Consider the following 13,494-nt stretch of genomic DNA (forward strand, 5'->3'; position numbering starts at 1 on the left):
ACGCTTGTAAAAACTGCTCTGCAAAAATGTCAGGTTCTGCTGAACCCACTTGTTCTGCCTGCTCCACTGCTCCCCCAGACCCCCCTGCTATTTCTAACCCAGGTGCCCCTTCAGACCCGGTGGGTTCGGCCGCCCCTCCAGCCTGGGTTTCCTCCCTCTCCCAGTCTATATCCGACTTGGCACAGGTCTCCCGTTCTGTGGTGACTGCCTCGGAGAGGTCTACCCTTCACCGGCCCTCTAGAAGGTCCCGTTCCCCTTCTCCCTGCGCTTCGCATAAGCGTAATAGGGGTGTCTTCTCTGACTGTTCCCCTGAGTCTTCTGGTAGACACGGGCGTTCCTCTCGCAGGTCTCGCCCGACCACTTCTTCAGGCCACATGCGTCACTCTTCCAGAGGATGTTCCCCTGGTCGCCACTCTGGCTCTCCTGAGCCACGTACCAAGTCGGAGTCTCCCTCTTCCAGGGCCGCCTCCACTCGTTCGCACTCTCCTGGAGAGCTAGCGGCTGAGGGTTCCGATTCGGCATCCGATTAGGTATCCGATTCGGAGGACCGTTCGGACTCAGTGGACACAGTGAACTCATTGGTTATGGCCATAAGAGACACCTTTAACCTAGAGGACCCAGGAACTTCGGACGCAGCTCCAGAAGTATCCTTTCATCGTGCCCGACCGGCACCCAAAGTGTTGAGCTCTCACGCTGAATTTGAGGCCATTCTAGAATCTGCCTGGAAGCACCCTGAGAAGAAGTTTCAGGGACTGAAGAAAGTCCAAGCGCGATATCCTTTCGCCAAGGACCTTGTTTCCAAAGTGACTTCCTCTCCGTCGGTGGAACCACCGGTTTCCCGCCTCTAAAGCTACTACTTTGCTGCTGGCGGATGCAGCTGCCTTCAAGGATCCTGCAGACAAAAAGTTGAGTTGTTAGCGAAGTATGCCTTTGAAGCAGTGGGTTCTTCCCTGCTTCCTGCCTTCGCCTCCACCTGGGTATCTAAGGCCCTCTCGGTTTGGCATTCCCAACTCCGTCAGGGCATTCTTTCAGGTTCTCCCCCCGGAAGAACTTTCTGCTCTGTCCCTCCAATGTTCCAAAGCTGGTGATTTCCTGTGTTCTGCTTCCTTGCACTCAGCTTGCTGCGCTGCCTTTGCCACCGGTAATCTAGTGGCCCACCGTTGTTCCATTTGCCTTAAAACTTGGAACGCAGACGCTGCATCTAAGAAGTCTCTCACCGAGATTCCTTTTACTGGTTCCCGACTTTTTGGCAAACGCCTGGATGAGATTATTTCTGTGGCGACAGGGGGCAAGAGCTCTTTATTACCTCAAAACACTTGCACTTCCTTCCGCAGGAAGTCTTCTTCTTCCTATCGGTCCTTTCGGACATGTGGCCCTCTAAAGGGTCCAGCCAGGCACCTCCACGGGACAAGAAGGTCCCCTTTTTCAAGGCGCGTCCCTCGTGGAAATCGGACACCGATCGTTTTGCGGCCAAATCGTTCAACCGCAAACCCACTTCTGCATGAAGGGATGCCCCCACCCGCAGCGTTTTCTCGGGGGGAGGTCGCCTCTTGCTTTTTTGAGACATTTGGACCATGCGCATTCAGTACTCCTGGGTCAGGGACGTGGTATCCAACGGATACCGGATAGAATTTGCCTCGCTTCCGAGGGATTGTTTTTTCCAGTCCCGTGCTCCCCGATCTCCCTCGCTTGCGAGGGGATTTCGGGAGGCTCTTCAGTCCCTTCTCGTCCAGGGTGTCATTGTCCCAGTTCCTTCAAGGGAACGCTTTCAGGGTTTTTATTCCAATCTTTTCCCAAGAAAAAACTGTTCTGTGCGGCCAGTCCTGTATCTCAAACGTCTCAACCAACATCTTCTTATCTGCCATTTCCGAATGGAATATCTCCATTCGGTGGTGGCATCTATGGATCAAGAGGAGTTTCTTTCCTCGGTGGACATCAAGGATGCCTACCTCCACGTTTCAATCTTTCCCGGACACCAGCGGTACCTCCGCTTTGCGGTTCAGGAAGGTCATTATCAATTTGTGGCTCTCCCCTTCGGTCTGGCCACAGCACCACGAGTCTTTACCAAGATTCTGGCACCTGTGGTAGCTCTGTTGCGGTCAAGAGGGGTGTCAGTGATACCCTACTTGGACGACCTCCTCATCAAAGCCCCCCACCAGAGCCCAGGCTCTGGCGAATGTGAGCCTCACTCTTCAGACCTTATGTCGCTTCGGATGGATGGTCAACCGAGACAAGTCAGTTCTCTCCCCCACCCAGTCTCTGGTCTTCTTGGGGCTTCAGTTCGACTTGGCCTCAGCTTGGATTCGCTTTCCGCCGGACAAACGTCTGGCCCTTTTGTCGGGAGTCCGCTCCCTCCGGATACCATCCCCGGTCACCATCCGTTCTTGCATGGAAGTCCTGGGTCAGATGGTGGCAGCCATGGAGGCCGTACCCCTTGCCCAGTTTCATTACTGTCCTCTTCAGATGGCGATTCTTGCACGATGGGACAGGTCCCCCCTCTCTCTCTCTGTCTCTCTCTCTCTCTCTCTCTATGTCTCTCTCTGTCTCTCTGTCTCTGTGGCGTACATCAATTTCGGCGATTCATTTCGGCGATTCACATTCCGGGAGTGCTCAACTGGGAAGTGGATTTCCTCAGCCGACCCCGGAGAGTGGTCTCTTCTTCCAGAGGTGTTCGCGCAGATCTGCGACCTCTGGGGGTCCCCAGACGTGGACCTCTTCGTGTCTCGACACAACCGAAAGATTCCGACGTTTGTGTCAAAGTCCAGGGACCCCCTGGCTCTAGCCGTGGATGCCCTAGTAATTCCGTGGTCGGGCTTCATACTGTCCTACCTGTTCCCTCCTCTCCCCCCTCCTTCCCAGGGTTCTGAAGAAGCTCCAGACTGGCCTTGAAGGGCATGGTACGCCGACGTGGTCTGGCTTCTGGACGACGTTCCGTTCCGTCTTCCACTTTGTCCAGACCTACTGTCACAATGTCCCCTTTGCCACCCCCAATTTACAGTTGCTGCATTTGACGGCGTGGCAGTTGAGACTAAGGGCCCGTGGATTCTCTTCCCAGGTAATTCGCACCATGCTAAGGGCTCACAAGCCCTCCTCTGCAAATTTTATCACCGTACCTGGCGGGCTTACTTTGCGAACTCAGACTTTTTCTCCAGTTACCTTTTCCGTTCCCCGTCTCCTGTCCTTTTTGCAGTCGGGGTTGGAAAAAGGGCTGGCTCTCAGTTCCATTAAGGGTCAGGTTTCCGCCCTTTCCATTCTCTTTCAGCGTCCTCTGGCTTCCAATTCGCATGTCCGGACCTTTCTTCAAGGCGTGGCACATGCTGCCCCCCCCCTTACCGGTCCCCTTCTCCCCCTTGGGACTTGAACTTAGTTCTAGGCGCTTTTCAGGACGCACCCTTTGAGCCTCTTAGGGAGGTTCCCCTTTGCCTACTATCCTGGAAAGTGGCTTTTCCTATAGCGATTACTTCCATTAGGAGAGTATTTGAACTGGCAGCTCTTTCCTGCCGTCCTCCTTTCCTGATAATTCATCAGGACAAGGTTGTTTTCAGGCCAGATCCGTCCTTCCTACCTAAGGTCGTTTCGGCCTTTCATCTCAACGAAGACATCGTCCTTTTGTCCCGCTCCTTCTTATCCCAGGGAGCGCCTGCTCCACAAATTGGATGTGGTACGGACTTATCTTTCTGTCACCTTTTCCTTTCGTGAGTGCAATTCTTTTTTTCGTCCTTACAGAAGGTCGTCGGAAGGGACAGCCTGCTTCCAAGGCCACCATTTCTAGGTGCTATTTCGGAAGCTTACCGCTGCAAGGGGAAGATCCCATCCTTCAGAATTTTGGCTCATTCCACCCGCTCTGTGGGAGCATCCTGGGCTCTCCGAAACAAGGCCTTGTCCTTGCAGATCTGTAAAGCGGCCACCTGGTCATCTTTGCGCACTTTTTCAAGATTCTACCAGGTTCACACCTTCGCATTGGCTGATGCTAGTCTGGGCTGTAAAGTGTTGCAGGCGGCGGTGGTTCAGCCGACTGCCTGACCTGTTTTCTCTGCCCACCCAAGGGACGGCTTTGGTACATCCCAGAGTCTGTGTCCCCCAATGGAGCCGATAGAGAAAAGGAGATTTTTTTAGACTTACCGTAAAATCTTTCTCGAAGGATCCATTGGGGGACACAGCTCCCGCCCTTTTCTGGGCTTCCTTTTCTGTTATCTGTCCGAGGGAGTGTTCAGTTATTTTTTTTCTTCTGGTTCTCGGACAGTTCATGGTCTTTTTTCCTTGACCTGTTGGTCTCCTCCTATTGCTCTGAGACTAAACTGAATTGCTCAGTGGCCTGGAGGCGGCTATATCCTGCTGGGAGGAGCCGACTTTTTTGGTTACCATAGTGTCAAGCCTCCTAGAGACAGCAGCATATACCCAGAGTCTGTGTCCCCAAATGGATCCTTGGAGAAAGAGATTTTACGGTAAGTCTAAAAAAAAATCTCCTTTTCTCCAAGCTGAAGCACAGGCATGGACAAAGTCCAGTAAACTGAAGGTGGGCTAGCACTCCTCTGTGCTCTCTCCTGTCTGATAGCACTCCTCTGTGCTCTCTCCTGTCCTATTGGACAGCCCACTCTCACTGCCTGTGCTTCAGCGTGGACAAAACCATGATTTTATAAGCCATGATTTCTATAAAAAGGAAATAAAATTTTCTTGTGAAATATATTAAATAGATTAATGTTTTGCCAAGATGGACAACATATAAAACGTTTTTGTATCTGACAGGGGCAATCCGATCAGGACCCCCCTCACTCTCTTTTCATAATTAATGGGGGTCCAATTGGTCAGACCCTCACCAATTAAATACATTTCACTAATCCACAGTTAATGGAATCGGTCACCACTTTAATGCTAACTGAACCACAAGTCATCGTGCAGTTTCAGAGACCGCCCTGCTGACTTGTGCATCAAGCAGCAGAAAGGAGATGACAGGTTCCCTTTTAAACAGCTGCATTGCCTCACATTGTGTAAACGAAATGGTGTGTGTGTTCTACACAGGACATACTTGTAAAGTGTAGTTGAGTGCATTTTTAGAACAGTGGAAAAAAATTATATCTATACACTGATTTTATGCCACCCAAAATGACACTGTGTTGACATACGTTTGGCTACTTTTATGCTGTAGATTTGTTCCAGATTTTACAGATAACTTTGCTATTAAAGTCAACATCCACAACAAATGTATACAAAACAGATGAGCAGCATTTCAGTCTTGGATAAACAAGTATTGGCACTTAAAAAATCAATTGGACATATAAAATATTCAAGATACACAATTTATAATCTATACATACAGATATGATAGAGCAGAATAAATATTGGTGCTCCATAAATAAGTATTGGTGCTCCAAAGATCTTATGGCTATTTGAAGAGATTGAAATATGGAAATGTATAGAACTATTTGACGCATATGAGAATATATAGTATGGTACTCCATAATATCACTTTGGTAACCCACTGATCCCTTGCGGTTACACTTGATGTGCAGGTATAAGAAAATAATACTTAATGTAAATAATACTATTTGTAACCCCAAAAATAATGACAAGTGTGAGTCAGCTCACCTCCCCCAGCACTCTGCAAAAAATTTCAAGACTCTGCTGGATCACTTGCAATTTTTTTTTGACCCCCAAAAATAACCATCATTAAAGGGGTACTTTGCCCCTAGACATCTTATCCCCATTTCCAAAGGTTAGGGTATAAGATGTCGGATCGAGGGGGGACCCCTCGCGATCTCACCTGCAGCACCCCGGTATATCGGCACCATGGAGCTATGTATGATGGGCGATACAGGGGCCGGGTTATCCTGACGCCATGGCTCTGCCCCTTGTGACGTCACGGCCCGCCCCATCAAAACAAGCCTATGGGAGTGGGCGTGACAGCCGTATAGGATGTCTAGGGGTGGAGTATCCCTTTTAAATGCAATCTTTCTTATAGAAAATGAACAAAAATACTAAAATTTAAACATGTACATATAAGTGTTCTAGCTGGCTCCTTTTTTCTTAAATACAGTGGTCCCTCAATATACGATGGTAATTCGTTCCAAACGACCCATCGTTTGCGCGAATCCCTCAACACTGATGGATTCGACAATGTAAAGTATAGGAACCTGTACTCGCCTGTCCCCGCCGCTCCGGACCTCATCCTCACCGCTCCCGATGCTGTCCCGCTGCTCCGGCATCTTCTTCGGGATCCTCCGGCTTCTTCCGCATCTTCTGCAGGGTCCGGGCCTCGCTTTCTGGTGACGTTATTACGCTGCTGCGCCGGCACGGCGTGCGTAGCGACGTAATAACGATGCCGGAAAGCGAGGCCCGGACCCTGGAGAAGATACAGAAGACGCCGGAGGATCCCTAAGTGGACCCGGAGCAGCGGGGATAGGTATGCGAACCTGTCCGGGATGCTTAAACTGCTATCCGACAGCAGCATAAGCATTTTGCGCTGTCGGATAGCAGTTAATGCGATGGCCCCGACATATAAAAGCCTCGTATGTCGATGCTGACATCGACATGCGATGGCCTCTGAGAGGCCATCGTATGTCGATTTGATCATATGTCGGGGCCATCGTATGTCGGGGGGTTACTGTACTAGCGATTTGGTCTCCCGTGCATAGGGTTTCTTCTGCATTAAAGAGTTAAATGCAAGATATACAGTTTGATCCTTTATAGACTGGAAAGAAGTTTCTTTTTATCTCCACAGACAGAACACCATTTCCTTTTATCACGGTTTGGTTAGTTGTAGCGATCTTGTTTAGATAAATTGTAACAATTACGCACAATACTTGGAAACAGAATGTTTAGTGAGATCCTGTGTGTTACTGCGACGGATATCTGTTCAACAAACAGCAGTTTTTTTTTCCGTTTTTTTATATATTTTTTATTAGTTTTCAAATAAATGTAACAACATACAGTTCAAACAACCCCAAGAGGATCCACCCCCGCCAGTGCCAACATAACCATTGGTCAATAAGACAGGGTGTAAAAGGAAACAGGAGCAATCCATTTTCTATACATCATAAAACATTATAAGTAGGAGGGTGAGATGTATCCTCATAGAGAACAACCAACACAGTAACACCACAACCACAGACACAACCATTTACACACACACACACACACACCAGAACACTTCCTAGGAGCTCGCCATTCATCCAAATAACTACACTTAAGACTGGGAAACCCCACTAACTGGAGTATCTGTAGAGACGTCCAACAACATCCATGACACCCAAACTTTATCAATTTTTTTTTGGGCATCTCCAACTTACGTACAGGGCATGGTAGAGAGGAACATATTTATTTACTAAGGTGATCCACTGGGACAGAGGAGGGGTAGTCGTGTCCTTCCAGGCCATCCCTGTGACTTAGGGTGCACAAAACAGGAGAAAGCGGATCAATATGCGCCTATAAGAGCCCATCACCAAACTATTGATTACCAACAAACTAACTTCTGGTGTTATAACAAAGGGGAATTCCAAATGATCAGACAGGAATTGCATCACCTCTCTCCAGAAGGGTACAACACAGGAACAAGTCCACACTGCATGCAAAAAAGTGCCTCTCTCTCCCACACCTGAAACAAACATCCGACCCAGAGAACCCCATGCGAGTATAGATGGCAGGGAGGGGGTACTCGCTGATGCTGCAGAGCCTGGCAGCCTAGGCAGAGTAGTGGAGGAGTCCAGAGACTCCCCTAGGGCTGTAGTACCCCCACAGAGCCCCACAAATCCTCAGGAGAAAGTGTTGCCATCCTCTGGTGCTCTCCTGCAGATAGCTTTAAATATACATATGTCATGTCCCCTCACATCGTTCATTTTTAAATCTCCTGCTGGGATCCCTGATCGGCTCCTCAGTATCGGCCATTCATTCCCGCAGGGAATTTGAAAATGAAAGTACATTGTGATCTCAGGGTTGCGGAGCATGCTGCCCACTCCCCAGCTTAATAACTTCTGATCGGATCAGGTCTCAGAAGTGAGACCTGGTGCGATCAATCCCTCAGCCCCTGTACTACAACCCCCATCATGGAACAGTGTTGTCTCTAGCCTAGTGGGGTTCCTATCCTTGACCCCTCCGCTGTTACCTACGGGAGACTGTCTCTGGAAACTTTTATTCCCAATCTATGAGATGAACTGTATATCTAATTAAATCTTTAATTCAGCACATAGTTGAATAGTTTTTTATTCTGTTGGATCCCCATGTCTAATTTATTTTTAATTTTTTTTGTGCCAATACTTATTTTTTTATTTTTTTTTTTTTCCATTTTGTCCCTCGGCGGCACACAAAGGGTGAATATCTTATCTCTTTCCTACTGGACAAAAGAAAATTACTATTAATTACAATTAATTAATGAAACCTGGTATGAGACCATCCCATAGGGATAAAAACCCTACAGAACTAGAGGCGCACATTTTTTTTTTCTTTCTTCTGTTCTACGGGCTTATGACAGTGCCTGGTTGTATTAAGAACATTCGTTTGTGAGCCTTTCCCATTTTTTGTATATTTTCTGTATGAAAGCAGGTTAAATGTAAGTAAATATTACTGATGCCTTCACCAGTCGCACATTGCAGACACGTGAACAGCACTTCATTGGGTTGTACAGAAGGGCTAAAAGATTTTCGCTCATAAATGTCTGTCTGGTGTATTGCCACCCTGTTTAATTCTCTTAGCAGACATGTGAGTTATTATACAATTGCATCTGTATTAAAGGGGTTGTCCAGTGAAAAATTACGTATCCTTTCTGATTGTGGGGGATCCAACTACTGTGAACCCCCCCCCATGATCTCCTGAACGGGACCCCACCTCTCTTTAAGGAATTATTTGTGAAATTTTCTATCAATTGCATTTGCTGCAGTTTCCTAACATGTCTTATGAGGTTTGAACCAGAACTTTAATTTTACAATGTGATATGACGAAATCCTGAAATCCTTACTTGTTTTATGTGACACTGCAGCAAATTAGTAAGACAGAATTAGAAGGGCAGATAACGCATGTCAAATGCAGGTATTTTTGTCTTCTAGCAGTTTGCATTGACTTGTCTCAGAAAAGGGGATCTAATTAATGACTATTTATCTGCAGGCACCCAGCAGTTTGCTGGAAGCACTTGAACAGCACTTGGCATCCCTTGAAGGGAAAAAAACAAAGGAACTCTCAGCTGCTAGTCGGTGAGTTGCACAAAGTGCTATCATAATGCCAAGTGTACTTTTAAAGGAGTACAGCAGCCATAGACACTCATCGCCTATTCCCGGGATAGGGGATAAGTGTCTGATCACGGGGAACCGACCACTGGGACTCCCTGCAATCTCCCATACGGGGACCCGGCATTTCCGTGGCTCTGCGTGGCTAATGCGTGTGTCTTCGACCTTGGTGAGGTCCCCTACATACAGCTATATGGCAGAGGCGGGGATGCACGAACGCTTTTTATCCGCCTCTTCCATAGAGCTACACGGAGGGGGGCGTGTCGGCCACCATGCTGTGGCCAACGTGCCTCCTGCACGGGAGAGCCGGGCCCCGTACCGGAGATCGCGGAGGTCGCAACAGTTGGACCCCCCGCGATCAGAAACTTTTCCCCTATCCTCCACATAGGGGATAAGTGTATGGATGCAGATCTCCTTTTAAGGTTGTTTCATAAATGAATGGCATCATGTGAGCTTAATTTTGTCACATTTTGGTTAGTGTATTGTTTTTCTTTACCAGATGTTCAGAAAAGGTTCTTTCTTTTTTTTTCATTGTAGAGCCAGCACCTTGTCTAGTGCAGTGTCCTCTCTTGCCACAACTGGTTTGTCTTTTTCCAAAATGGATGAGAAAGAGCGACAGCAGGCTCTGGAAGAGGAGCAAGCAAGGCTTCAAGCACTTAAGGTATTGCACAAGAAAAGGAAAATACTGTGTGCTGTTTTTCACTGCCTTTTCACAACCTAACGCTCACCTTTTAAAATTGGGGCTATGGATATCTGAGAAATGGTGGAGAGTACACCGCTCGGGGACGCCCCTTAAGCAAAGAATAAAAATTGTACAGCTAAGAATTAATTATCTAAGGTAAATTGGATATACACCTATACCCTAGGTGCCGGAGGAAAATATATATAGTAGAAAATAGATATAACGAACACCTCAAGGACAACACCAGTATTTACTGGTACATGATAGAAAATTTACAGAGATAGAGACCGTGCTTCAATTATGTTACTTTTATTAAAATAGATGCATATGGGGATATTTATTAAAACCTGTGCAGAGGAAAAATTGACCAGTTGCCCATAGCAACCAATCAGATTGCTTCTTTCATTTCTTAGAGGCCATTTCAAAAATGAAAGAAGCGATCTGGTTGCTATGGGCAACTGGTTAACTTTTCCTCTGCACAGTTTATGATAAATCTCCCCCATACAGTATAAATTAATCAATCCTGACACAGGGCCCTTGTGACAAAATATTGAAATAGTAAAATAATAATCTAGCAGGCCCAGAGTCCTCATGGCTGAGTGTCTGATGTCAGGATTACTCTCGGGATCAACAGGTGAACTGGAGAGATGGAGTGATGGATCAACGAGTGATTGATCAACAGCTCACTTAGAAAGCCGGCGAATCCCATCTTTCTAAGGCTGGGTTCACACTACGTTTTGTCCCATACGGGAGCGCATACGGCAGGGGGGAGCTAAAAGCTCGCACTCCCGTATGTGACCGTATGCGCTCCCGTATGTCATTCATTTCAATGAGCCCACCGGAGTGAAACGTTCGGTCCGGTCGGCTCATTTTTGCGCCGTATGCGCTTTTACAACCGGACCTAAAACTGTGGTCAACCACGGTTTTAGGTCCGGTTGTAAAAGCGCATACGGCGCAAAAATGAGCCGACCGGACCGAACGTTTCACTCCGGTCGGCTCATTGAAATGAATGACATACGGGAGCGCATACGGTCACATACGGGAGCGCGAGCTTTTAGCTCCCCCCTGCCGTATGCGCTCCCGTATGGGACAAAACGTAGTGTGAACCCAGCCTAAGTAAGCTGTTGATCCATCACTCCAGTTCACCTGTTGATCCTGAGAGTAATCCTGACATCAGACAATCAGCCACAAATTCTCAGGACCTGCTGAGATGCCGATAATCTGTGACCTTTTTCAAGCCGACAACTTATACCGATATTCCGGTTATTACTCCCCAACCCCCACCAGGGAGGCAATGGGGCAGCGGCGGCGGTATGTGGCAATCTTATGGGGAGGCAATGGGGCGGCGGCGGTCGTCGTCTCTGGGTGGGGCAGGGCATTATCGGCATATCGGCAGGGTAATTACCGATAATGTTCAAAATTGTGAATATGGTCCGATAATATCGGCAAAACCGATAATCTGTAGATCCCTAGTATCTACCTGCCATCCTGCGGCTTCAACTGTCTCCCGTGCCATCGGACCAGCCGCAATAGCGCTCCAGCTTCAGCCTCATTTAACATCCCACAGCAGTCACTTGTCATCCTTCGGCTTCTCCTTCTCACTTGTCATCCTACGGCTACTGTGTCCCATGCCATCGGACTAGCCGCAGCAGCGCCTGCGCTTCAGCTACAGCTCCACTTGACATCTTACAGCTTGCATTTTGTCCTGTGCCACTGGACCAGGTGCAACAGCGCCTGCCAGCGCTCAAACCACGGCTTCTGATGTCTCCTCTAGTGTGGCTGCAAAATACATCAGACGCCTGCCAGCGTTGCAGCCACACACTTACGAGGTGAGAATCCCTCCAGGCCTTATCATATATAGGACTTTATGCTAAATGGGAATATCCCGGATTAACAACTGCCGGATTATGCAATATATTAAGTAAATTCTGTGTTATACTAATTAACATAGTGTAGTGTGCATTTAAAGGGGTACTCCGATGCTTACACATCTTATCCCCTATCCAAAGGATAGGGGATAAGATGCCTGATCGCGGGAGTCCCGCAGCTGGGGACGCCCGCGATCATACACGCGGCACCCCGTTTGTAATCAGTGCTCCGGATCTGATTACGCTTGACCGCAGAGCCGGAGGCATGTGACGTCACACCCCCGCCCCGTGTGACGTCACGCTCCGCCCCTCAATGCAAGCCTACGGGAGGGGATAAGATGTGTAAGCATCGGAGTACCCCTTTAATTGCTCATTATTTTACTATTTTAATATTTTCCTGTCACAAGGGCCCTGTGTTGGGATTGATTCATTTATACTGTGTGGGGGAGATTTATCAAAACCTGTCCAGAAGAAAAGTTGCTGAGTTGCCCGTAACAACCAATCAGATTGCTTTTTTCATTTTGCAGAGGCCTTGTTAAAAATCTGATTAAAACAATACTCAATTTATATAGTTTTCCTATTATTGTACTACTTTAAAAAAAAAAAATTTTTGTTTTACAAAAATGGAATGCATAAATGTCCTTTCTCTATCGGCTCCATTGGGGGACACAGACCGTGGGTGTATCTTGCTGTCTCTAGGAGGTGTGACACTATGGCAACAAAAAAAGTCGGCTCCTCCCAGCAGGATATACCCGCCTTCAGGCTCTGAGGTTATCAGTTTAAGCTTAGTGTTTAAGGAGGTGGACATGGTCTGGTTTGCTCCAGACCAGGTCTACTGTTTTTTGTTTTCCTAGTATAGGGACGTGTTCGTTTTTTATTCCTTTTTCTTTTCTGTTTTCAGGTGGGGACTCAGGGACTGCAGTTCCCCGTATCCCCATTGCGAGTGAGGGGGCACAGACATTGCGTATATCCGCTGTTAACTCCCCCTCGCCAACGGCCAGCACCTGGGTGGTACCTCATGGGTCCGGGTCCCCCTATGTCTCTGCTCTCCTCGCTCGCACTATAGCAGCTAGGCGTGATGCAGGGACCATAAGCTGGCTGAAGACTTCACTGAAGACTCCATTAGGTAAGTTCTTCTGACTGAGGTAAGTACTTTCCCCCCCTTTTTCTCCATAGGTACGGAGCTCGCAACCTCTGGATACCCCCTGTTTTTGGCCCACCTTCAGTTTATGGGGCTGGTTTATACAGGGGCTGCATTTTTTATTGGGGCAGCAGTGGCACCTAAGGGGGCATATATGTAGGGCATGTGTTTTGGGGCACTTTACTGTTGTGTGTGTGTGTGTGGTGCTTAGTTCTACTACCCCAGCGCCTTATATGCGGCTGTCAGCCGCGGCGCTGCTACGAGCCGGGTGCTTCAGTGCCGGCTTACTTTCACTTTTGCCGTCCGTCTCTGCCAGCATTTAGGCCGCCCGCCCTATTCCCCCGAGCACTATGCGGACTTGACATGGCGCTCGGGACATGGAGCGGGCGCCTTGACGGTTCTTCTTTGGCCGTCTGTACCTCTCGGGCGCGAAGCAGCGTCCAATCAGCGCAGTGGGCGCGATTTTTCTATGTGGAGGGGCCGGTTACCGCGTGCCTTGCTTCTGGCACTCTCCTCCCTTCCTATTGGCTGGCCTGTTCAGTATCTCTGACTGCAGGGAGCGGGTTTTCTCTGCAGCTAACAGGGGAGAAA

The 13,494-nt window shown here is 48.2% G+C and overlaps 1 protein-coding gene across 6 annotated transcripts in view; it reads left to right on the forward strand.

Annotated features, from left to right (window-relative positions):
* Positions 1–13,494, forward strand: part of LOC130290303 (phosphatidylinositol-binding clathrin assembly protein-like) — a 99,280-nt gene that overhangs the window by 41,319 nt on the left and 44,467 nt on the right. For all 6 annotated transcript variants that reach the window (XM_056537724.1, XM_056537729.1, XM_056537723.1 and 3 more), the window contains 2 exons: positions 9,094–9,179; positions 9,750–9,873. In XM_056537724.1, coding sequence (XP_056393699.1) covers positions 9,094–9,179; positions 9,750–9,873 — 210 coding nt within the window. The remainder of the gene's footprint in view (positions 1–9,093; positions 9,180–9,749; positions 9,874–13,494) is intronic.

Source organism: Hyla sarda, chromosome 9, assembly GCF_029499605.1.
Source record: "Hyla sarda isolate aHylSar1 chromosome 9, aHylSar1.hap1, whole genome shotgun sequence".
NCBI classification, from domain to species: domain Eukaryota; kingdom Metazoa; phylum Chordata; class Amphibia; order Anura; family Hylidae; genus Hyla; species Hyla sarda.